Source organism: Cynara cardunculus (genome assembly GCF_001531365.2).
Source record: "Cynara cardunculus var. scolymus isolate 2C chromosome LG 2, CcrdV1, whole genome shotgun sequence".
In the NCBI taxonomy this organism is placed as follows: domain Eukaryota; kingdom Viridiplantae; phylum Streptophyta; class Magnoliopsida; order Asterales; family Asteraceae; genus Cynara; species Cynara cardunculus.
Genome location: NC_037529.1, coordinates 3,150,240 through 3,175,911, shown reverse-complemented (window position 1 = coordinate 3,175,911; position 25,672 = coordinate 3,150,240). Strand labels below are relative to the sequence as shown.

Genomic DNA, 25,672 nt, shown 5'->3' with positions numbered 1-25,672 from the left:
TGTCAAAGATTTGTCGTTTTATTAGATCTTTCCATTCAAGAAGTAAAAATAACGACTGTAATCTAATGGAAACATTTTGATATAATTCAATGTGTCCATTGTTCAATAATCGCAAATAGGGAAATCTAGATCACTAAAATCATGATCACTTTTATGCAACAACTATAATGTAAGAAAATTGGTAAGTTAACTAAGTTCTCCTTGAAAATTTGTCAAAAGAATAGGAATGCAATATTGCAATCAATATGAATCATTGCAAATAGAAAATGTTGCAATTATTTTGGGACCTGATGTGTGACATAATCGTTTACCTCTTCTGGGCCATTCCATTGTGAAGTGTGAACCAATTGCTTTTACTATTTGATTATAGTAACATAGAATGTTCATGGTCCAAAAAAGTGCAAGGGTTAAATGCTCTCTTAACTTGTATTTTTTAACCGTAGGTGTCAGGGTGGCTTGCAAGATAATAGCCAGGAAAATCACCAGTGGTCCTGAGAAGACTCGAACCGGCAACCAATGGAGGTGTCATGACCAGGAGTCATCTAGAATAATCTAGAGATCTTGAGTTCGAATCCTAGATTTGTGTATGGCCTAGTATAGATGACAAATCTTTGACTCCGAGGTGCGGTTTCCCATGTCTTCTATGAAAAAACAACACTTACAGGTAATTGGAAAAGAATTTTAAGACTCCTATTTGCAGAGGGTTTACAAATGACGATGGGATCTCTTTAACAGTACGGATTAAAGCTCCGCATTTCACTCATGACCAATGGGGGTCTTTATGGAAAAGCCGCCATACCCTTTTGAGGTAAGGGTAAGGTCAATATACATTTCACCCCAGACCCGATCTCTAGGTGGGATATATTACTGCAGTTTGGTATTTTACTCATGACCAATCTAAGCCAACTGTTTGTAGTTTACCATTTATAATAATGTTAAGAGGGAATGCAGGCATCAGTCATGATTACTGGTGTATATATTGTTCTGATATATAAACTAAACAAATAACAAAATAAATTAACTCTGGAACTATAAACACTTCAGAAACACATTTCAAAACTAACATAGGAAAGGATGGTGATCATACTTGGAATTGGAAACATATGAACTCCACAGCATCTGATAAAGGGTTCAGTTTACGTGTAAAGGTAATCATGCTATCTTCACCCATCACTGCACCATAAGTTTAATGACCAAAATTGCAGGCCTGGACAAACTCCATATCATAGTCCACATATTTGGTCCAGAGTGGGCGAAACTGGTTCATGGCAATGTCAAGCCATGGTTTCATATTCCCGTTAAAATGCACAACTGCAGCATTATGGATCTCTTCCATGCTTATGCTTGGATTATAGCCAAGTCCCAGAACATGCCAAGACTTCTCCAATGGTTTAGTTGTGGAATAAAATGTGATCAGACCAGGTGGCAGTGTCCCCAATTTCCATAAAGTCCGGTTTTCATTCTGCAAAAGCATAATCACCATTCTTGGTTACGGATATGAAACAAACAAAACATGGGGATATAATTTTTCATGATATCGTAAGAAGCACAACAGGAAATCTAAAATAGGTTTGGCAATAGGATTTTCTAAGGAAATTGCTTACTTATATAGAATAATGCAGATGACATCTATAGCAAGTTAGCCTTGTACAAAATGGTTCTTCAAATCAGGGACGGACCCAAAAAAAATTCAAATGGTGGCACCATTTAACTATAAGAAACAAATATACAGATATTTTTCACAAAATCATCATTGGTCTGTTGGTTAGTTCATTGTTTTTTTTATAGTTCATTGTTTTTCATATGTAAGGTCCTGTGTTCAAGTCTTTTATTGCAAACTTTTTTTAAAAACATAATAAATCTGAAATTAAAAGCTAAAAACTAAGAAAAATGACACTAACGGGATTCGAACTCGGGTCTGGGGTGGAAGAAAAGTCTTGCAAACCAACTCAACAAAGGGAAACTTGTTGAAACATAAATGAGGAACGAAATATTGGCACGTGCGGCGCCACCATAAAACCCCCCTGGGTCCGTCCCTGCTTGAAACATAATGGGGAACAATTATAATTAAGCAGGCCACATAACAAAGTCATATAAGACATATACTACATTTAAGCAAGTAATAGGCCAAACTGGAAACCACAGTTATTTTTTGGCAATTAAAATTTGTTGGCAAGCTACACAGAATATTTCGTAAATATATCTTACCAGATTTTGCCAATAATGGTACTCTTCCGTACACTTCTCCCTCCTCCAAGCATCCAAGTCAAAAAAGTTCATCCCATAAGCCCAGGCACAGGCTTTGGGATTGAACTTCTCCTTGATTAGAGGGTGGGAAAAATTCATGTATTGTGAATACCGATGGAATGACCCAAAACAAGTCTCAACGGCTCCATTTACCTTCCCATCCATGTCTATCTTCCAAAGCCCAGTCAAATCCTTCTGAACAATAATATCGTCGTCCAAGAACAGAACCCTGTGCAGTGTTGGGTACATCTCTGGCAAGTAGAACCTCAGATGATTCAATATGGACAGATACTTGGGGTTCCTAAACTTCATATTGGTTGTATCCTTTGTTGCATTCTCAAGCTTATTCTCAAAGTAAAACCTCTGCAGATTTGCAGATTCTAGCTGTTTCAGCACTGGAACATACGAAGAGTTCAAAAACTTATAATCCTCCACTGCCTTTATTTCAATATGAGCACCATTATACTCCTTCATCTTGAACATAACTTGCATTGCTCCGAGATTCATCTTATCTGTCACAACATGAAAAACGTGCTTCCATGGCTCTTTTGTGTTCTTAACAGCCGAATTGACCACGACTGAAGCAGCTATTACATTATCGGAAAATATAGCATAGTGATAAAGCTTTGGATCATCAAATTCAACCGGTCGTGGCTTCCCTTCATCAGAATACTTATCTGGATGAGCAATTCTCTCTTCCATCAACCTCATTGTGAGGCAATGCAAGCTTTTAGGTATTGATTTTGCAGCGATCAAGCTCGAGAAAGCACCTTGCTTCTTCGCCTTGGTTAATTGTTCATTAACAGAGAAAATTGAATCTTTCAACTTCTGAATCTTAAGCTGATTATCAAATGATTCTTTCGCCTCGGCAATCACTTGTCTAGTCACCTTAATCCGCTCCTTCACCTCCTTCTCAAACAGCCGCAGCGTCGACTCGTCAATTGAGTTTGCATCGGAGTGAGACAACGCTATGTAAGCAGGTTTTGATAACAGATCTGTGTAATTGCGTGAGAGATCAGCAAAAACCCTAACGAGTTTTGAGTTCTCAAGCTTCAGCTTACGAGCGTACGCAGCGTAAGCAAGAGCAAGCGATCTGTGATCATCTGCTTGCTTCCGGATCTGATCAAATCTAGGTTTCAATGGATCCGATTTCAACGCAAGCACAGACCTCCGAGACGATCCAGTTCCGTACGTATCAAAAGAAAACCCGATATTCTACAATAACCACATCAAATTAGTACATTATTAATTACGCTATCAATAAACAACAATCATGTCAAAGGAACAGAGAACGAACAATGTTGGAATCGGACGAAACGACATCAGACGATGAGGTAAAGAGGAATGAGACTGTGAAGAATAGGAAGACGGCGACGGAGAGAACGGAAGCGAACAGCCTGAATGTAACACCGGCAACCGCAACCGGTGGTCGTGTAAAGCTATTGTTTCTTCGGGAGAATGAAGTGCGAGAGCTCTGAATGCTCCCGGAGGTAGCCATCTGCTGCCGCAATTGAATAACCGACAAAATATCCGGCGAAACCGTGTTGGTATTTATATGAGTGGAAGAAGACTGACGGAGCGTAGGTGATGAGATGTGACGGTGGGCGTGTGGGCCCAACACCTTTTCCTTGTTTTCATTCTTTAGATCCGATCGATATAACGAAAGGGGAGCACTAATGGCACTCCTTTGATGTCAGAATCAGGTCATTCAAGTATTCGAAATGTAAAAAGTATGTATTGATTTTGATATGTGTAAGGAAGAAATTCATGGATAGGAGTGCATTTAGCCCACCCCATAATGAAAATGTGAAAAAAATGGTTGATTTTAGAATAAAGTTAAAAAAAGGGAGGAAATTTCTGGATCCTAATGGATAAATGATCGAGGGATTGTTTGGTTGTGGCTTAATGAGTTGTATAGTTTATATGGTTTATTTGCTTAACCATAAACAATTGTTCAATTGTGGCTTATTCGTCTAGCAAATGAGGTAATCAGTCCGCCAAAATAAATAGTCTTTTTATATTAAGCTATAATTAGTCCAAATATGCCCTTTGTTAAAAACGATCCTCCACAAAAGAAAAGCTCACTAGTCTCTTCCAGCATCTCAAACCTTCCGGCGGTCACCGGTCATCTCCAAGCCACACTGATCATTTCCATACCACCACTGTAGACCTCCCTTCTCATCAGTCTTCTTACATCGAGATTTGAGACAAATGCTCCCTTACGCGTTTCTTCTTACATCGAAGCCTGCACTCTCCTACCCACGGTTAAGCACCGCTTCTGAGTGTTGTTCTCCCCATCCATCTCCCTCGTCGCTCCTTTGTTCTTTGGTTTTTTAACCTAAAGCTCCAATTAAGCTTGTAAATCTTTATTCTTTCTGAATCTGAGTTTTGTATGTTCTAATGTTTAACCTAAAAGGGATTTATGACGGGACTCTAAATTTTGTTGTTGGAAATTCGTTTTGAAAATCAGGAAATCAAGAATTTGTGAATGAAACCAAAAAAATCAATCCTTTGGTTTTTGAAATCAATCGTTTGTTGATTTCTCGATATGTTTTGAAAACGCTTGAGTGGCTCAACACAGATAGAAAATCCTTTTGGTTTTTGAATTTCAAAACGATTGAACTGTGTTTGAAAATCAAGAAGTCAAGAACTGGGTTTTGAAATTCATGATCTACTACTGGAAATTCACGAAGCAAAATGAGGGGCTCAACACAGATTGAGAAGATGAGCCGAGTTTAGAAAATTGAATCCATTAGGTGCATTTTTAGTATGTAAAAAAAGGATATGTGAGGATTGATTTCAAAGTCAACCATTCTATCATTATTATCAAACAGTTATTTTAATYAGTATTTGACATAGACTGATGACTGAAACTGTTATTTCAAACATTCAGACTATTTATCCAACATAACAAACGAACAAAAAATTATCTTTAATCATACACACAACTTACTTAATACATACAACTTAATTCATACAGAACTTAATAAAAACCGAATTGAACAACCCCTAAGTCTTTAAATTAATTTTTAACGAATAAATTATTAAAATTTTAAATGATTAAATTCATGAATATTTCATTTGAATAAATAAATCATCGAAATTTTTAAAATTGGTTACCTACATAATTTTTAACTCAAAAATACTAACTGTAACCAGCTATGAGGATTTTAAAGTAAAAAAAAACCTAGATGAGGTTCATCATTTTCAAATCCTTGCACCGCCCATCGTCATTTGTACTCCATACAGCTCATGTCGTCGTTGGCCCTGCCATTGATATTTATCTTTTCGATACGTTTCTTTGTCTTTCAATTCTTCCTCTTGCACAACAGTTTAATAGGGTGCGTATAGATAAAAAAAGAGGATTGAAAAACAAAATAGAGCAGTCAGAAAAAGAGAAACCAATTGCAAGGGCCAATCACCGATGATGGGTTGGGGGTGATAGACCAAATGCAACAGGTTCGTCATTTAAAAAAAAAAATGGTTGTCGGAGCTAACCGATGAGAATCCATTTGATTGATGAATCAGTTTCATGAATAAACAAATAATGGATTTAAAATTAATTTTCGTTGATGTTTTTCGTCTAAGAAACTTGTTTTGTGGATTGAAAAGGACAAGGGGTTCATTTTGCAGGTGGTGGTGTAGAGGAAGAAGACGGGTTTCTTCCCATATCTGGTTCGATAGATGGTGGTTGTCAAGGGTAAGAGGATAAGGGGGAAGAAGACGACGGAGAAGGGGTGTGTGGGATTACTTATTTAAAATGTTTATTGTCGTAATCCGGTATGGTATTAGTAATAAGAAGTTTTTAGTGTTTAAATGAAAAAAAAATGTTTATATCGATGTCAAACCGGTAATAAGAAGTTTTTGATAAGTCACTCTCTTTTAACTTATCAGAAACAACTTAACTTATCAAAAACTTCTTATCAACTTTGAAAACCAAATTACCTTTTTACCCTTTTCTTTCAAAAAGTTGAATATTTGTAGTGCAATTATTTAACAAGTTGGAGTCCTATGATTTGAATTACAGATTGAACTCATAAAAAATGCAACCACATAAATCTAACTTGTTAATTTTCCCAAATAAAGAAAAATTCAAGCAAAAGCAACCAAAAATATATAATTCATTTATATCTTAATTCACATTAAAAAATATATGATAAAAACTTTTAAAAAAACTTATATTAAAATAAATAATTTTTTAGGTAATTCATGGAAATTTAAGTTTTATTTTTCAACAATGTTTGAATGTGAATATTTTCATGATCATTTTTTTTAATAAAAAATTATCAAAATTCAGATGCATTTTATAAAAATATGAAAGTTAGTTAATACGATGATAAAAAATCGACGAAATATTAAGACGATTTTTGTATTTTACTTTATGTCAAGTGAAAGTATAGTGATGTATGCAGCTTATTTGAGATAAGTTCGTGATAATGCCTTTGATATTTTATTACATCGGGATAATTTTTCATTTTATTTTTTGTCTATGTTGACATAATACGTTTTTACGTGATTTTGAGAAAACGATAATGTTTTTATTCATAAAAATTTGAAAGAAATATATCGATATTAGTATCAAATTAACTATTTAAAAATTATCGTTCTTTATGTAATTTATATGATTCAAATCTTTTATTATAATTTAATTTAGGTTTAATAATGAAGCATTTTATTTTGGTTTAATAATATATTTTTTATAAAGATTATAATTAAATATTTTGTTACAAGTATAACTCAATGATTATCCTAATTATATTTTAGATTTAAAATGGGATGTGTTATCATGTAGTTGATTATGTTTATCTGCAGTTAGTTACACGAATTCAAACATATAGCTTTAATAAGTTGTACTTACGCACAATTTACTTGTAACCTCTAATTTTAAGTAATATGCATTGATAAACAGTATTTCATACATAAAAAATGATTTTTAAAAGTATTTGTCAATGACTTTATAATATAGTATAGATAATAAAAAATAATAATAAGTATAATGTATATACGTTTCAGTCATGTTAATCTTATTATAAAGAGCAAGTTTTATCAAAATATAGCATGTTTTGTTTCGGTTTGAATTTTAGCAAATGTACCTTCAAAAGTTTTTATTTGGAGAACGTATTGTATATTTTATGCAATTAAAAGAATGTATTATATATTTGATACGGTTAAGATGATATACTGTAATTTAGGGGTCATTTACCAAATGCTTACCCGGGTAAGCGCTTACCAAGTCACATTTTCTTATCGGATGAATATGGCAATGACCAAAAATCTTACATGATAAGAGCGAAGACAAGACTATGAGTCTTACCCGGTAAGTGATGACGATGACTCTTACCATGGTTAGCGCTTACTGGATAAATTGTTACATACAATGTCGTTTTAGTATATTAAAATTTTACCTGGTAAGTAAGCAATAAAGTTGAATTTTATCGTTAAGCGCTTACCGGATAAGTGCTTAGTTAAAAAAAAAAATGAAAAGTATTATAACTTTATAAAAAAATGAAAACAGTTCTTTAATATTTTTGTTTCATTTTAATACAGTTTGCATGCATTATAAATTTTATATCCTCACATCTTATGATTCAGTAACTGGAATTTAATGAAATGTTACTGTTTTTTTGGTATACATTCTGGATGAGTTTAAATGATTCCTTTTTTATGCCAAGTGAACCATCTACGTATTATTTGAATTTTTTTTTATATCAGGATATAATGTTGACAATATAAAAATAAAGGTTTTAATTTTGATAGGTGTTGGTACAGAACTGGTAAGAAGAGTGTGTCCATGAGAACAAAGGACTACAAATGCTTGTCGAACCAAATTAAACAATGTTTTTTTAGGCAAATATCGTTAAAACCAATTGAACCAAATTAAAGTGGATTGGTTTTTGCTACTTTAACGGTGCATTTGGTTTGAAAATAGCTAAGCCATGTAGTTTGGTCTGGTTTTCAATTTGGCAGCTTAATTGATCAAACCGTATATATATATATATATATATATATATATATATATATATAGGTCTAATCAAATGGGTATTAATTAGTTTGTGGTAACCGTGTGATTCAATTTCAACCACAAATCAACAGATAAATTAGAAAATTTATAATTTTGGTAATTTTGAATTGAAATTTTAATCCAAGAACATTTTAGGTATTTTATCTTCTCTCTCCTCTCTTCTCCCTCCGGCCACCGTCCTCCGGTGATACAACAGTGGTATCACAATTCACAATGCATCTTATATGTGCTTGGGTATCATAATGAGGTTGTTTATGTGGTCGATCAGAGATGTAACACAATGGTATCACAATGCATCTTATATGTGCTCGGGTATCACAATACGTCTTTTGTTTGACATAGTCAATATTTTTAGGTATTACAGTGGTATCACTGGAGGATGGTGGCCGGAGGATAGGGGAGAGAGAGAGAGAGGGAAGAGAGTAGAGAGAAAAGAAAACGCCTAAAATATCTTTGAATTAAAATTTTAATTTATAATATTCTCTATATAATATATTGGGTTAACTCCTCCCAAAAGATACATGGTCTTTAATCAACTGAATTTGATTGAAAAACCTTAATAATTGAACAATTGGGTAATAATACCAAAAAGATGGGAACTAAAATATAAAATAAAATACCAAAAGTTCTTGCCAACTTGGACACCCCTCTGTGCCCTTTGAGGCTAATCTCTACACCAAAAATCCAAAATCCCAACTTTCTCTCTCCAACCTCACCACCCTGCCTTCGTAAACCACCAAATTGGATTAAAACCCAGTTTCCATACCGCACCTCTCTTGGTTTTTTCGCTCCTTCCTTCCGCCACCTTCTCAGGTCTCTACTAAAATCACCCACCACTCTGTTGTAGCTTCTTTTCCACAAGGGGTTTTCATCTCCTTCTTCATAATTGTTCCCTTTTTATCCTAAATGCATTCGTTTCTAGATTGATATGATTATGTATTTTGAGATTTTATGTATTTTTAAGCTCTATGGTTTGTGAGGTTTACTTGATCGATTGGCAACTAAGGGGTAAAACTTTGGTTTCTTGTATTCCGTCCATGAAAGGTGGTAGGTTGACTTGCGTTTTCGAAGACAATTTGGGTCTTTTTTGGCATTGTAGTTATTTGGTTTATCTGATTGACATCGTATCTCTATTTGGTATGATGTTTGGTTCATTGTGTGTGTTGTTTTGATTTTATTTGCTTAATTCAAGAAAACATACACAGAATGGTGTTGAATTCGTTTTTTTTTGGGGGGGGGGGGTTTGAATTATGAACAGGTGCAAAGATTCTGTCACATTTTCTATTATGATCTTGAAATTCTTTTGGGGGGTTTTGTGTTTCTTTAACCCTTATTAGAAATAGGTAGATATGCCATGAAATGTTGTGTTTCTTTAACCCTTATTAGAAATAGGTAGATCAGCCATGAAATGTGAAAGGATTACTGGGTTGACTTGGATTTTTTTCTCTCACTATGTAGGCGTTTCTTTATTAGGCAAGACCATTCTTTTTGTGAATCTTGAATACGAGCCACCCGTGTTCGATGAAATGCCTCACTGGTCTTATCTTTGAACTAGATAGCATTATTAGACCCTTGTTCGTCCCTGAAGTAGCGATTCTGTGCCCGATTCAGCAGTAGCATGCCGTGAAAAGTATATGTGCACACATACATGCATGAAAGACAATGCTTAATACAAATGTGCATAAAGGGTAGAAAGGGGGTTTAAGGTCTTGATTAGTATAAGCATGTTGGATACACTTACTTAGTACAATTATTTCAAATTTAAAGGAAATAGTAATAAGTCTTCCCTTGGTTCACATATAGCTGTCATTCTTTTACTTCGAATTTCGAGTTTGTATTTGTCATACATATAACAATCATAAATTATTTTCTAATTTCAAGACCTATTAATTTTTCCGGTTAATAATACTTCTTGCTCTTCAAATTGGTTATGCTTTTCCTGTATTCTTAACCAACTTTTCAAAATTTATCTTATCTGTCTTTCTATCACCATCACACTTTTCACAAGCCAAAGGTTTTCATGGAAACAACCGCTATACTCTTTGGGATAGAAGTCAGGTCTGTGTACATCCCCCACCATCCTTACCTTCAAGTGGGATATATCGGGTTTGTTTGGTTTGGTTTAATACATTTTGTTCCATCTGTTGTAGCTATTGGTTTTTCCTCAGAAAACTTGATATTTTATGAAATTGGAATACTTGTTTGACATTCAAAATTCACAATGTCAACTAATAGAGACCTCTAGAATTGTTGTCTAACATCTTGACAATCTTGTTGTATGCAATGGCTATGCTTATGGTAGAACTTGATCTTCTTGTTGTAATCATAAAAAGCTCTTTTTTTGCTTTCTTATATCTGGAAAATCATTCATGTAACAAAATATGAGAGCATGCCCTTGTTGTATCCATCAGCCTTGTTCTTCTATTTCTCTCGGTGCATAAGTTAAATTCTTGTTTTTTGAATGATGCTAGGATCTGCTTAAGACAATATGGTGAGCATCCGTAGACAAAGACTTATCAAACTTTATGGTAGGTCGACACCGAGTTATATGTTTTTTTAACAGAGTATTCGGTTTACATTTTTGTGTATAGAACTTGAAATTGTTAACAACTGTCTTATTTTTTTCTTTTTCCTTTATCATTTATTGATGATATTCAATGGTAAAATTTAGGGAGAAGCCCTTTTCTTGATTTTCTTTCACCATATGAAAATGGGCAATCACCTGGAAATTGGATGCAAAGCACAAGATTGGCTGGCATGCATCCTTCGCCTCCGGTTGACTTTGACCAGCCTGACGAGGTAAGCATGGAAATCGTGGCTTAATGCTTATCTTTTGTAACGAACATTATATTTTTGGGAGTCCCACATCGGCTAGACTTTGGACTATTTCTTCTCAGTATATGATGGAACCAATATTCTCTCCGGCGCTCAAGGGCTCTTTTGGAGAATAATTTAATGGGATTACACATATTTCACATGATATCAGAGCCAAGGTCTACCACTCCAGGGACTCGACACATATTCACTGTTTGTAGGATGTCATTAAAATCCTGGGATTTCAATTATTGACTCTCCTTTAAACCAAACGATCCCTTGTTTGTAGTAACGTTTTAAAATATGTTTAAAAAACCTTCATTTTTGTAATAATCAATTAATAAAAGGTAATATAATTATTTATAATTTATTTTTATAAATTGTCTATAAAGAATGGAATTCAATTCCATTCCGAATCTTACAAACCAAACACACTAAAGATTCCAAATCCCTCTAATTCCAAATCTTTCCACGAAACCCAAATCAATCAAAAACATTTCGTCAAACCAAACGGTCTCTAAGTTAACGAGGATAATGGTTTAGTATTCCTTCCAACCTATGAAAATTGCAAATATTTGACTTAGTATATGGTTTGAGGAAAAGATGTTTCACTAGTTGTTAGAAATCCAAAATGCCTCTCGATAGAAGAAAAAAAAAGTAGAGGAATCTCATGTACCCTCATTAACACCATTGGGTCATTTGTAACGATGATAATGGGAAAATAGGTTATTTTAACTTGGAAATGATTGCAAGTTTCACGAGGTATAGAAATCCTAGCAATTTTCCTTTGGGAGGACGAGGAGTCTATTGAACTACTTATAGCTAGTGAGAAGATGCATCCAGGGTCGGTTCAAATAAGAAGGCTAAAGATCGTGAGAAGATAAGAAGGGGAGGTTCATATGTGAATCACTGACAAAATCTATTTGAAGATGCATATGTGAATCGAATTTACAGATTATTCATATGGGTTACATATGCATCTTCAAATGGATTTTTTCAATAATTCACATATGAACCTACCCTTATTACCTTATCACGATATTTATCCTTCAGGAGGGATGTAAAAATTTACCCTTCAGGAGGGATGTAAAAATTTACTTTCTTTTTTGTTACTTGGTATTAAACAACATTTATGTTATCCATGTGTGTAGCAGGAAAATACAAAATCCGAAGAACCTGAACCCTCAATTGTCAATGAATCTAGCTCATCTAATAAGCAGCCGGTTCCACATCCAGGTCTGTTTCTTTACGGTTTTGAAGTTACTCACTAGTCATTATGCCGTCTTTTCTTAGGGGATGTTACCAAGCGCTTATTGGGTAAGCGCTTGCGGGCAAGAGACGTCAGCCATCATAATGGATTGTTGGTAAGCCTCTGAAACCCGGTAAGCGCTAACCGGGCAAGAGTCTTTTCCCTCACCTACAGGGTAAGACTCTCGGTCCTTGCTATGCCTCTTACTGGGTAGGATTCTTGATCCTTTACATGCTCAATCGGTAAGGTAAGCACTTACCCGGTAAGTGATAAGTAAATGGCCCCTTAGTTGAATAAGATTCATTAAATCTATTCCATCTTGCCATTTTCCCTTTTGGTTCAAGAAAAAAGTTCAGACTTTTGTTCTAGATAAATAGAAACTCGGTAAGGAGATCATTTTATCTTTGGAAAATAGACGATACCATCTAGGCCCGTCCGGTAAAAAATATGACATTGAACTTGCCATACGGTTTAAGAACATGTCTGATACCATATCATCCACAAGTTCAATATTGTCTTGCCTCTGGTTTGAACCAAAGGAGCCCAATATATCCTAACTGCCTGGTGATCCTTGTTCAAAGCGCGTCGAGTTGCCAAGTTATGCGAGCGACGAGACGTGCCAAGGACGTGGTGCTACGGGCCGAGGCAAGCTGACAACGTGGTCTTGTGTGTCTCGCAACACCATCTAGGCGTGCAGCTCACTAATCCTAGTTCAAAGCACGATCGGTTGCCCAAGTCCGGCTGGGGGGGGGTAAAATGTACACAAACCTGATTTCTACCCGACATAGTAGAGCGGTTGTTTCTGTGAAGACCCCTGGCTAGTAAAAAGTGTGTGAAAGGGATAAATACAGATATGCCAAAATTTGAAAAGCTAGATATCGGTAAATTATAGCAATACAGATAGAAAAAGAGAAAGACAAATATGCTAAATTTATATGATCATATATAGCGAAGATTCATAGTTTTCATTTGTGGGGCCTATCTATCGGGCTAGCTTGGTTCGGTTTGGTTTATTTGTGGGGATAATTTACATTTAAGATGTGATTGTGGGTCTTACTTGATTTGAGAGATGAACAAAACGGAGAAAAGGATAAATGAAGGCTAAAAACAATTCATTATCATTTTCCTCCATTCTTCCTTCATTTTTTGGGACTATGTTCGTTTCTTGCTGGATCAAGAACATGGTACCCATAGTCACACATAGAGATGCCCAAAAAAGCCTGAGCCCGAAGTGAGCACGCCCTGAAAAATCCTGGGCCTAGTAAGCCCGAAGCCCGGTCTAGCTAGGCCTCAAATCCCGATCAGGCCGAAATTTTGGGCCCGAAAAAGCCCAATTTGGAAAATCCCAGTCTGAAAAATCCCAATTGGGCCATTTTTCAACCCCAAAGCCTCGCTCGGCTCGGGATTAAAAAAGCCCAAGCCTTTTTTGCTCACTGAAAATGGGCTCGGAAGGCCCATGCCCGAAAAGCCCGGGCCTTGTGCATTTCTAGTACACACCATATGAAGTTATGAACAAACCTGCATGATGGAAGTTCTGGGTGATGGAAATTCACTTCCCAAGTTTTCTATCCACATATATACAAGTCTCTTCATTAAAAGTTATTTACATTTTCAAGAAGTCTCTTTGTCCGTTGCTTTTTTCTCTTTAATATGATCATTTTTGTTAGTCCCAGAGTTCAAGAGACGAAAAAGACACAGAAGGAAGAATTTCGAGAACCAAGAAGCGTGCGTAATGAGAGGGGTATATTACAAAAACATGAAATGGCAGGCTGCAATCAAAGTTGACAAGAAGCAAATCCATCTGGGCACGGTGAGCTCTCAAGAGGAAGCTGCCCGCTTGTATGACAGGTAATTGTTGATGTTAGAATCACGAGATGTCGACATCACGAACACATAATATTAATAGGAAAAGATAAATGACATGTGGTTCGCCTGTTGGATATGGAGCTCGATTTGGGTTTTTTCTCCTTGACCAAGGTTTGGAGGAAAACCACAAGGGTTTTGGCGTAGTGGTTGAGGCCCAGGGGGATGTGGTGGAATATCCTATTTGGGTTCAATTCCAGGTGTCCATAACAATTGTGGCCGCTTAGTTTATCAAGGGTGATGTCTTACAGTCGCAATTTGTCAGGATTAGTTTGGGCATAGCCCGGGACACCCTTCCAAAAAAAAGGTTTGGAAGAAACTGGTTATGTGAATTAGTAGACCATTATTGCAAAGATTCTTATATACAATTCTTGAATATAGTAATGCTTCAAGAAACAAAATAAATACTAGTTTGTTGAAGTTCCATATAGGCTAGAGTTTGACCCTTTCTCCTCGATATATGATGGGAATCTTCAAGTGCTCTTTTGGAGAGTAATTCTAATGGGGTTAGGGTTCCACATATTCTTACATGGTATCAAAGTCGAGGTCTACCACTTTAGGGACTTGACACTGTAGGGTGATTTGTACCAGTCTAGCACCTTCTTGACACTCTAGGACAATCTGTGCTTGTCTAGCCTATGTTTCACATATTTTCACATGGTATTAGAGTTAAGATCTACCACTTAGGGACTTGACACTCTGGGGCAATCTGTACACGTCTAACACCCTCTCGACACTCTAGGATAAGTTGTGCCTGTCTAGCCTTTGTTTCACATGTTTTCTCATGGTATTGGCGCTAAGGCCTACCACTCTAGGGATTTGACACTCTCGGGCAATTTGTACCCATCTAGCACCCTCTCGATTCTTGAGGACAATTTGTGCCCATCTAGCCTTTGTTTCACATATTTTCACATGGTACCATGAGCTAAGGTCTACCACTGTAGGGACTCAACACTCTAGGGTAATCTATACCCATCTAGCACCCTCTCGACTCTAGTACAATTTGTGCCCGTCTAACCTTTGTTTTGGATATTTTCACTTCGTATCAAAACTAAGGTTTACCACTCTAAGGACTTGACACTCGAGGGTAATTTGCACCCGTCTAGCACCCTCTTTACACTCTAGGACAATCTTCGCCCGCCCAACCTCTATTTCACATATCTTCGCATGATATCAGAGCTAAGGTTTACTACTCTAGGGACTTGACAGTCTAGGGCAATCTGTACCCATCTAGCACCCTCTCGACACTCTAGGACAATTTGTTCCCGTCCAACCTCTGTTTCACATATTTTTACATGGTATCAGAGTTAAGGTCTACCACTTTAGGGACTCGGCACTCTAGGACAATCCGTGTCCGTCCAACCTCCATTGGAGCCTTGGAGGGAGGATGTTGGAGTCCTGCCTCGGCTAGAATTGGACCCGAACTTGCTTCGGTGGGAAACGTATTAGTAGCTTATATGCCGTGGGAAGGTTACAATTTTGCCTTTCTCCTCTATATGATGGAACCTCTTTTCTCTCCTCTCCTCAAGGGATCTTATCGAGAGTAATCTAATGAGGTTTCACATATTCCCACACCTTTTACAAGACTTTAAAAGATAAAAATGAAGCTTCTTTTTGATCGTCAAAAACAGTCGTTTTGGCCCCATTTCCAACAGCTGATGGTTCACACATAAAAGGACCATTTTATCATTTGCACTTTCAGGTTTAATTTTTGTTTCTTGCAGGGCTGCTTTCATGTGTGGGAGGGAACCAAACTTCGAGCTCACAATCGAACAAAAAGCTGAACTGAGTAAACTGAGTTGGGACGAGTTCTTAACAATGACTCGCACTGCAATCAACAGCAAAAGTAATCATATTTGCTTCATATTTAATTGAAAAGAGGGAGGATCAAACGAGAACATGGTCAAAATAAGAGAACACTAGAACTGCCAAATCACATGTGATTCACCGAAATCACAATGTGATTGTGGAACACGACCAATGCAACGGTGTGTGGGCGACTTGGCCTGCAACCTAGGTCAGAGGCAAGGTCTCACGTAATCACGTGTGAATTTGCAACATGAGACTAATGTAAATTCACATGTGATTTGGCTGTTTTCATGTTCTTTTATTTGGTTATTGGTCTCGTTTGAACCCGACTCTAATTGAAAAACCAGCTAAACTTATAGCATATTTGGTTATGTGTGTTGAGAAATGAAATTCTGATTCATTTTGCCAGAGAACCAGAGAAGGGTTAGTTCCAGGATGAAGTTTGAGCATCAGCAACAGAACAATAGTGACTCGGAAAGGGGAAATGGTTACTCAGGTTCTGATGATGCAGATGCATCAGCAGCTTGATGATTTTTATTTATTATTTTATTTTATCGATAATTTATACCACGCCAACGCTGATTTTTGTAGCTGGTGGGAACGACGTCGTTCGAAACAAGAATTTTTTCGCTCATTTATTTGTACATAGACGGAGCGTTTTGTTACATTGTTTGATTTTTCAATACGATTGTGGTGTTGAATATGTGGTGTTTTATGTGATTTGGCAATCGTTTTTCGCTAACCAAGTTTACTTATCGTCTTTTGTTTGTAGGGACGAAGGATAGTGTGAGAATAGGAGTTAAGGTGATAATTGTAAGAAGAGATTTGAACCTTTGATTACTTTTAATTGCTACTGACCTAATCTGAACCATTAAGGTGTCGTTTACCAAACGCTTATCCGGTAAGCGCTTACCAAGTCATTTTGCTTTACCGGATGAATATGACAATGACTAAAAATCTTACCCGGTAAGAGCGAAGGCAAGAATCGAGAGTCTTACCCGGTAAGTAAGGACGATGACTCTTACCATGGTTAGCGCTTACCGGGATAAATTGTTGCATACGATGCGTTTTAGTGAATAAAATCTTATCCGGAAAGTAAACAATAATGTTGAATTTTACCGATAAGTGCTTACCGGGTAAGTGTTTTGGTAAACGTCCCCTTAAGTCTCAAAAATAACCCATAATTAGCTTAGAAGGGTATTTTCAATTGATCTTCAATTAGGATTGATCCAAATGATGGAGATCATTTCTTATCCTTCTCATGATAACTATTATTCTTACCAAAAACCAACTCTTATTGTAGGATGATTTATATATAGGTGCATATTCAAATTAAGGGGGTGTTTGGGATTGCTTATTTGAAACAACTTATGCTTTTTTATAAAAGTGTTTATCAACTTATTATAAGTTAGTAAGGTTTAACTTTTTCAAAAACTTCTTATTATCGGTTTGGCACCGGTATAATTAAGTTGTTTATTCAAACACTCAAAAATACTTATTACCGGTGTCATGCCGGAATAAGTCAATAAGTTGTTTTTATAAGCAATCTCAAACACCCCTTAAATGGGGTTGGACTTGGTACACTACCAACCAATTATAATTGTACTAGAAGGGTATTCGCGCAATGCAGCGAGATACGTCTTCATTTTAATGTTTCATTTTATTTTTTGTCTTTGTTGATACAATACGGTTTATGTGATTTTAAGAAAGATAATGTTTTTACTTTTAAAAATAAATTTGAAGACATCATAAAAATTTTAAAAAATATATCGATATTAATATCAAATTAACTATTCAAAAGTTCTCGTTTTTTTTACAATTTTTTTAATTCAATTATTTAATATAATTTAATTTAGGTCAAATAGGGAAGTAATTTTTTTTGGCTTAACAATAAATTTTTTATAAATATAGTGATTAAGTTATAACTCAGTGATTATCTTAATTATATTTTAGATTTCTTATATTTAAAATGAGATATTTATCTTATATTTGATTTATCTACAGTTAGTTATACGAATAAAAATAAAGTTTTAATAAGTTGTATTTACGCATAATTTACATGTAATATTAAATTTTAAGTAATATGCATTAATACACAATACTTCATGCATAAAGAAAAAAATTTAATTTTTTTTTATCAAATGTTTTATAATAATATAGTATAGATTATGCGAAATCATATATACGTACAAACCAACTACATTTTGTACCAACTTTTTCATGTTGGTACTTGATTGGTGCCAACTTCAAGTTACATATATGAAATTTGTCATTTTATTCAAACTTTGAGTTTCCAAGTAACACATGTGATGTTTATGTGCTTTTAATTGCAAGGAATAAAATTTGCGAACATTCAAATGTTTAAATAAAATAGTTAAAGTTACAATGTTTAATATTCAATACATAAAAGATATAGAACCTAATAAATAATTAATTAAGTCGGTAGCATGGTACTACTGTGGTATATGACTTCCAATATTGTGTATCAACCAAGTTTGCATACTTCGTATAGTATCTTCAACCGACAGTAATTAGTATCAATTTAATTGGTAAGATTGGTACATATATTGACTGATTTATTTTGGTATAAAATTGTCATTCTTGGTATTTATCATTCAAATGCCTTCCTGTTATGTCCGGAGCATCATACCGTTACGGTCCTACAAACATGATCGACAACACAAAACCTGACTAAAAAAACCAACCGACCATCTATAAGGCATATAAAGGAGGGTGGTCATAACCGAAACCCAACAAAAACCTACACCGGGGATCCAACACGACGAAAGCAACAAACAACCGACCATAAACCCACTAACAAGAACACGCATCCAGGGGATAGCACCCCAGAGAAACCTTTAGTATGATAAGACAACCATCAGAATGACAAGTTGGATATCAATCAACAAGTCACCATCATCATACAATTATGTGGATGGTCTGTAGGGTTCATAACCACTCATCTTACTACAAGGCGCTTACCTAGCTAACGCTTAGATCCAGTTCTACCCAAAATTTTCTGGTTCACCCAACATTCCCCACCTGTCCGACAACCGAACACAATATTAATAAACCACAAGGGTGGTGTCTGATTTGTTTGAGCTTGACTTCTAAGGTCAAAAGTACAAGGAGGTCTTAGGTTCAAATTCAAGGAGGAATAAAAATCCTCTTGTGGCTACAGAGGTTCAAATACGGTGACTACGGGCTATTTGCAAAACATGTGGTCGTTCTGGAATTAGTCGGCTCGCATAGCGGGTTGGATATCCAGGTTAATAAAATAATAATAATTTATGTTGGATAAAATGTTTAAAATGAGAGCTTTTGGGTTGGTAATGTTTTGGGCCATTTGGTTTACATATTGAACCGGCCCAATTTGCTTCTGATTATTAAACCGGACCTGCATTTAGTCGGCCGATTCGAGTATGAACTTGAAAAAAGCACCTCAATCAACATTTGGGATCTGAGACTTGAGAGGATGCTCGGAAATGGAGTCGACCAATGGAATTAAAACCCTAGAAGAAGACGGAATCAGTTGGGGAAGTCGCATTCTCTATCCTACTCTCCTCGGAGGTTCTTTTCCCAAATTCATTTGATTTAATTTTGTTTTTGCAATAGATTTATTGAATATGAACAGCAGCAAAGGATCGAACATTTAAGATTATGTGTATTTGATTAGTTGTATCGTTTTTATATGATTTGTGCTCGAAAATAGTGTTTTCTTTTATGCCGAAACTAGTTCAGAGATCATGGTGAAGTTGATATTGCAATTATAGTTCTTACAGTTGGCTTTTCGTCTTTTAGTTTTTAGTTTTGAATTTGCGGTAGGATATTGATTAAATTAACAAAAAAAAAACTACTACATATCGTGTATTTTTGCTGTCTCACTGTTTATGCTCGTAGTTTTTTTATATTTTTGAAGAACGATTCATAGAGAGTTTCTAAGGTTGTGTTTGGGATGATAGAAATTATGGTTTGGAATCGTTGTTGGAGTTCATTTACTTCAAAATTTTAATGCATTTACTCCAATTTGAGTTTCAATCCATGGAAGTAAAGTTCCCAAACACACCCAAAAAGTGTGATGTAGCTATGTTTTGAATATATGTTTCTTGATTAGGAATCGTGGGAGGAGGAATTGGATTAGTATCAAGACATCGGAAGGTACACGGCCTTGCAAATATGTCTGCAACTTATGCCACTAATCTTGCCATAGTCACTGGCTGCTATTGTGGTAAACCATCATCTTCTTTTGTTGTATTGTATCTATTTGTTTTGTTTCTATATCCATACTGAGAACCATCTTTATGATTTGCTATCGAGGAAATAATATTGGTCATAGCTTATAGCCTTATGAACTGTAAGACTGATGCTACTAGTTGGGGAAATACTTATGCATCAAGACTGTCGTCTTTGCAATGGTGGGAAGGGATGCCTTTGACTTAATGTCACTAGGATAGCTGTTACTTCGTTAAAAGATCTCTTATTATGGATGATGGTGTTATCACTGGGGAAGTTACCCCTAAGAAGAAATTAACTTTTAAACTATAAATTCTCTGAGTATTCAAATCATATCTTGTTTTTTGTTTGCTATGAATATGAGTGCTATCTGGACCACCAGACTTTGGTGTTCGTTTACCAGAAGTAGTGATTTAGTAGCTTTGTTGGGACATATGGACGTTTTGGGGTTATTGAGTGTGTGGTTCGTCAGGCTTTACTTCCATTCCATAGTTTCCGAATTAGCTTTAGAGATTGAGCAAGTGTAAGAAGTATAGAGTGATCTGGTTTGCGTGGCCTCCCTCTTGCACAACTCCCCCTAACAGTCCAGATCTGATTCACTTTCAGAACCATGGCGTTTAGTACCAGATGGGCTGTCATGGATGTATTTTGTAGGACCGCGTAGGAGATGATTGAAGATGTATCTAGCTTTAATTATAATGGCTTCTGAGAATATTGGATCACATTCGTTTTTTCTTTTAACATTCTATTTTGAATCCCAACATAAGAAGAATAAAAATGTGATTTTGGGACCCATTTACTTGGTTCAAGGAGAAATGAATAACAAAATGGAGAAATGTACTTGATGGAAGAACATGATTAAAGTGAATGGGACCTTGAGGTTTTTAACTTGTTTCCTTTGATGACAGGTGCTCGGGAGATCGTAAGAGCTAGCAGGCATTCAGAGCCTGATGATCTTTTTGACTCGGCAATTGCTGGGTTTGGTACTGGTGCTATTCTAGGCAGATTGCAAGGTTAGTTGTCAATGAACCATCTATCACAAAACCCAAATGGGAAATCCAATGTTAGTTTAGGGGTGTATGTGCTGAACACTGTTAGATATTGGCAAATATTAACTGTCATCATCATTCATACTCTCTAAAACTGGAGTTGAGGAAGTATAAACTAGCCACAGTTGAGTTATCACTTTGTAGGGCTGAGATAAACTAGCCACAGTTGAGTTAGCGAGAAGCATTCTGGAATGCTTGTTTTAATGCCGGTTAGTCGACTTCTTTTGTCTGTGTAGGGAAAACTGTTAACATTTTCTGAATTTTAACTCAAATAAGAGTCTTCATTTAGTTCTGGACCCTACATCACGTACTGCAATCAGCTTAGGGCAAAGATCTCAAAGAGGCGTACAAATTTGTGGGATATAAATATTAAGAAATTCCTTATCTGTCTACAATTAAGATTTATTTGTTTGAGTCAGACTCCTAGTACAATTGCATTCGTATTGGAGTCATGGATCAAGTCCATAAATTCCTCCTGTTTTTTAGGGTTACACACATCACTTATTCATTTGGTATTCTCTATTTATATTGCTTTTCTTATATAGTGAATGCTCATTCCATTGCCCTTAGATGTAGAGCTTGGGTGAACCATGCAAATTAAGGTTCTTGTCTTTTGCTGACTATTCGCAGCAAAAATGCTAGGCATTCATGGATTTATTGATCCCTATTTTTGAAATGTCTCAATCTAGTAAGATGAAAAAAAAAACTAGAACTGTGAGAAAAACTATAGCAAAACATTACCAACAAACAACATATTTTAAAAAGGAGTAGCAAGTTCGTATACAGTCAGTGGTCTCTTTTTCTGTAAAACCTCTTATCTGTTGTGCCTACACAACCTTCTATCTGTTTGCCTTTTTGGGATACAGATTTCTTCTTCTCAATATGCTGGTCGCTTTAAGATTCTTCTACTTTTTCCGAGTGTTGGCTGTTTAAGCTAATTTAGGAGCATCTAATTAGTACTTCTTCTATCCATTTGCCACTCTTCCTATTTGTGAAGAAAGTTCAAAGATTGCTTAAATTACAAGGGTAATGTAATAAGAATTTATAACAATTACGGGTTCAATCTTCAATGTAATACTTACATTTTTAACACTTTGTAACAGAAGGAGTACTCCATATGACTGAATTGGAATATAGTCCCTGACTGAAAACTTTATTTCATTTCTAGTGCTGGTTGTTGTAGATTCCCCCCATTGTCATGTAATTAGAATAATTGATTGGTTTAGGATCAATAATCATGAATAAATAATAACAGCAGTAAACGAAAAATCAAACAGTAATTAGAACATATGGTTGTTATGGGGATTCATATTATTTTCCCTGAATTCATAGTACATTTATTCAAGGACCGACCACCAATAGTATAAGTAAACCAAACAGTAAATAAAAAAGGTAGGAAAACAGTCTGCTAACTCTAAACATAGTAGCTGTGTTCTTACAGAACCTGACTTTGAGGCCGTGGATGAGTCTTCTTCCAGTTACTCTAAGTTTATGTTTGGCAAACTAGCTGATAAGCTAGCTTGTAACTGATAAGCTAGCTTGTAACTGATAAGCTAGCTTGTAACTGATAAGCTAGTTGATGGCTGATAAGCTAGCTGGTAGCTGATAATCTAGTTCGTAGCTGATAAGCTAGCTGGTAGTTGATAATCTAGTTCGTAGCTGATAAGCTAGCTGGTAGCTGATAATTTAGTTCGTAGCTGATAAGCTAGCTGATGAATATATCATGTTTGGCAAAACTAGCTGATAAGATTGTAAAATGACCAAAAAGGACATCTTAAAAAATTAATCAGTTATAATATTTCAAAATATAATTAAAATAAATCTCTAGTAATATAATATATTAACTAAAACAAGATAGTAAAATAAAATTAAAAAAATATAATATATTGATTAAAAGAATTTCAAATTGATTATTATATGTTATATATATATAATAATATTTGGATTTGTTAAAACAAATTTTAGAAAAATCTATTATTTATGATTTTAAATAACCATTACATACAACATGAATAAAAATAAAAGTGGTCTACCTCAAATAATTAATTAATAGTTAAAAAATTTCTATTTAGTAATTAAATTAAATATTTTATTCAAATTATATAATACATTTTTATTATCTAATAAACAAAATAAACATAACTTTAATTTTTATGTTACATAAACATTGTTAAAAAAATTATATTTGCATTTTTATAACTAAATATAYTGAATAATAATTAAAAAATGATAATATAAAAATAATTAATATGACTAATAATTATCTTAAAGAATTTGTAAATAATATTAATATATAATATACAATTAAAATTCATTAATACTTACTACTAATTAATATTAGTAATATTTATTTATAATTAATAGTAATAAATAATAGTTAATATTAATGAGGGTTATAATTGGAAAAAATGACAATAAGCTACCAAAACGCTACTTCATGTAGCGGTGAATAAACTAGCTTATGAGCATCCAAACATGTACCCAGAAAATAAGTTAGCTTATTTTTGCCACACAATGCTAAACATGGGAGCTGCTAACTCGAAATGAGTCTCCCAACTGTTATCTTCATCCCGTGACAAAAAGAAATCATCCCATTCCCCATCCTTGTGGACCGTTTATGTTGGCTGATGGGATAAATATGGACGGAGATGATATAATGAATATGATTACGAGAATTCATGTGATTGATATTGTTTTTTTGAAGTATATAATATTTATATAAGACAAATACTCACACACACTTCTCGCCTTGGTGTAACCTCTTGAGAGGTTGGGCTCTACCTATAAGTAACCCGTTGATAAATTTATTTGTTAAAGGCATGTAATTGAAAAACCCATGAAGAACAACAATCACTTTATAATTTTGTCTAATCACTCGGTTTTTATCAAATTTATTAGGCAACTAACACGATCTCGTCACATATTGATCTCAGGTGGTCGTGCCGGTGCAATCCGTTACTCAGTTGGGATCGCCGTTGTGGGAACTTCGCTTGATTATGCTGCTATCAAACTAAGGCCTGTTTTTAAGGACATATATGAATCGATGGCTGGTGAGAAGAAAAACAGTTGGTTCCAATGGCCAGAATGGTTGCCCATCCAAGTTCTTGATGAAGAAGCTCTTGCTGCAAAGCAAGCACGGGAGGAACAGTTGCGGGCTCGGATTCGTGATCTGACAAAAGAAGAGCCGTAGATTTTGCATCGTTGTTTCTGCTCGTTATTTATGGCTAAAATGCAGAAAACTTGTTATAGATTTCCATAATACTTGGGTACACTTGTTGCCATATTTTGAAGGATTGAAGAATTCAAATGATCAAATCACTTTTGACTTGAAGATTGGAAGCAGGAATGACAATGTGATTTTAGGGGCTGTTTGGAATGAAAATGACATCCTCCCGGTTTGATCTAGAATGAAAAATTGGGCTTATGGTGGAATGAGTCAATCATATTATATAAAACCAAACAGTTTCTTTTATTTTCATTCTCATTGATTAATGTTTTGATACATTTCATGCTTTTGGTTGAATGTATTCTAGGATGTCCTTTGAACCAAGTAGAATATTCATTGTATATGAAGTTGTTTCGATACACCCGTATCTTTGTGGATATGATATAAGATTTCAGGATTGACGTTCTTTTTATGAACTTTTGGAGGTTTTTCAGTGAGTGGAATATATTGTACCATGAAAATAATTGGTGCAAGTTTTGGTAGAGAAAGGTAGGATACCCGACCAAAATTTATGGAACCAAAACCAAACCAGATCCAGCTGTTCTTGGAATGACGATACAAGAACCGCTTACATCGGTTCTTTAAATTTATATTTTTTTTTAAATTTTTTTATCATTTCATACTGTAAAAAATTAATTAGTAGTATATTATAAGGTACCAATTTAACGAAATAAATACTACAAAGAACAAATGATGTGAAAATTAATCTGATAAAAACTAAAAACTAATTTGATAGAAACTTCTGAGTCTTGACAACAACAAAACGGCTTCTAAAACACTTTACGTCAACACCTAACAGCAGCAAAACAACATTTATTAGCAAACATCATTTTATAAAGTGTCACAACAACAAATAAATTGGAAGATTACCTCAAATAAAATTAGTTTTTTTTTTTTTTTTTTGTAAGGGTGTCCGGGCCAAAACCCGACTAATCCCCGGTAAATTTGGAGGCTAAACATGACCCCACTTAAATGTCGCCAACACACCTCTCCCAGGGCTCGAACTCGGGTTCATGACTATGACATGCCCAAACCTTTACCACTAGGCTGGAAGGTCTTTGACCAAATAAAAAAAAATAGTTGATGCTAACAAATATCTCATCTAGGACGTTACGACCAATTTCTGAAATGAAAATAACAAAAAACACAAATTAAAATGT

General features: G+C 35.1%; 3 protein-coding genes across 6 annotated transcripts; 2 read left to right on the top strand and 1 right to left on the bottom strand.

Moving 5' to 3' along the window:
- Positions 1-900: 900 nt before the first annotated feature.
- Positions 901-3,774, bottom strand: LOC112507066 (galacturonosyltransferase 8-like). Of its 2 annotated transcripts, none has more exons than XM_025111473.1 (3): positions 3,545-3,774; positions 2,209-3,462; positions 901-1,462 (listed from the first exon to the last, which is right to left on the bottom strand). In XM_025111473.1, the coding sequence occupies exons 1-3, from the start codon at positions 3,743-3,745 to the stop codon at positions 1,187-1,189; spliced, it is 1,731 nt and encodes a 576-aa protein (XP_024967241.1). In that variant the 5' UTR covers positions 3,746-3,774; the 3' UTR covers positions 901-1,186. The 2 variants fall into 2 exon arrangements, with proteins under 2 accessions (XP_024967241.1, XP_024967243.1); XM_025111475.1 differs by having other exon boundaries at positions 2,401-3,462.
- Positions 3,775-8,986: 5,212 nt separating this feature from the next.
- LOC112507911 (ethylene-responsive transcription factor-like protein At4g13040) lies at positions 8,987-16,680 on the top strand. 3 transcript variants are annotated; one of them, XM_025112664.1, is made up of 7 exons: positions 8,987-9,082; positions 10,741-10,797; positions 10,941-11,068; positions 12,238-12,319; positions 14,000-14,180; positions 15,920-16,041; positions 16,414-16,680. In XM_025112664.1, exons 2-7 carry the CDS (start codon positions 10,758-10,760, stop codon positions 16,530-16,532), a joined length of 672 nt encoding a protein of 223 aa, XP_024968432.1. In that variant the 5' UTR covers positions 8,987-9,082; positions 10,741-10,757; the 3' UTR covers positions 16,533-16,680. The 3 variants fall into 3 exon arrangements, with proteins under 3 accessions (XP_024968432.1, XP_024968433.1, XP_024968431.1); XM_025112665.1 differs by having other exon boundaries at positions 12,235-12,319; positions 14,006-14,180; XM_025112663.1 differs by having other exon boundaries at positions 12,235-12,319.
- Positions 16,681-19,409: 2,729 nt separating this feature from the next.
- Positions 19,410-24,871, top strand: LOC112507966. The gene is made up of 4 exons (XM_025112725.1): positions 19,410-19,574; positions 20,119-20,232; positions 21,146-21,250; positions 24,220-24,871. The coding sequence occupies exons 1-4, from the start codon at positions 19,490-19,492 to the stop codon at positions 24,474-24,476; spliced, it is 561 nt and encodes a 186-aa protein (XP_024968493.1). The 5' UTR covers positions 19,410-19,489; the 3' UTR covers positions 24,477-24,871.
- The last annotated feature ends 801 nt before the right edge of the window (positions 24,872-25,672 follow it).

Excerpts from the sequence above, each read along its gene's own strand:
- LOC112507966 (XM_025112725.1), top strand. The coding sequence starts at position 19,490 with ATGGAGTCGACCAATGGAATTAAAACCCTAGAAGAAGACGGAATCAGT. Across the intron at positions 19,575-20,118 it reads CTATCCTACTCTCCTCGGAG|GAATCGTGGGAGGAGGAATT; the intron begins GTTCTTTTCCCA and ends TTTCTTGATTAG. Across the intron at positions 21,251-24,219 it reads TATTCTAGGCAGATTGCAAG|GTGGTCGTGCCGGTGCAATC; the intron begins GTTAGTTGTCAA and ends TATTGATCTCAG.
- LOC112507066 (XM_025111473.1), bottom strand. The coding sequence starts at position 3,745 with ATGGCTACCTCCGGGAGCATTCAGAGCTCTCGCACTTCATTCTCCCGA. Across the intron at positions 3,463-3,544 it reads TTTCGTCCGATTCCAACATT|AATATCGGGTTTTCTTTTGA; the intron begins GTTCGTTCTCTG and ends TGGTTATTGTAG. Across the intron at positions 1,463-2,208 it reads ACCATTATTGGCAAAATCTG|AATGAAAACCGGACTTTATG; the intron begins GTAAGATATATT and ends ATGCTTTTGCAG.
- LOC112507911 (XM_025112663.1), top strand. The coding sequence starts at position 10,758 with ATGGTGAGCATCCGTAGACAAAGACTTATCAAACTTTATG. Across the intron at positions 12,320-13,999 it reads GCAGCCGGTTCCACATCCAG|TCCCAGAGTTCAAGAGACGA; the intron begins GTCTGTTTCTTT and ends CATTTTTGTTAG. Across the intron at positions 16,042-16,413 it reads CACTGCAATCAACAGCAAAA|AGAACCAGAGAAGGGTTAGT; the intron begins GTAATCATATTT and ends TCATTTTGCCAG.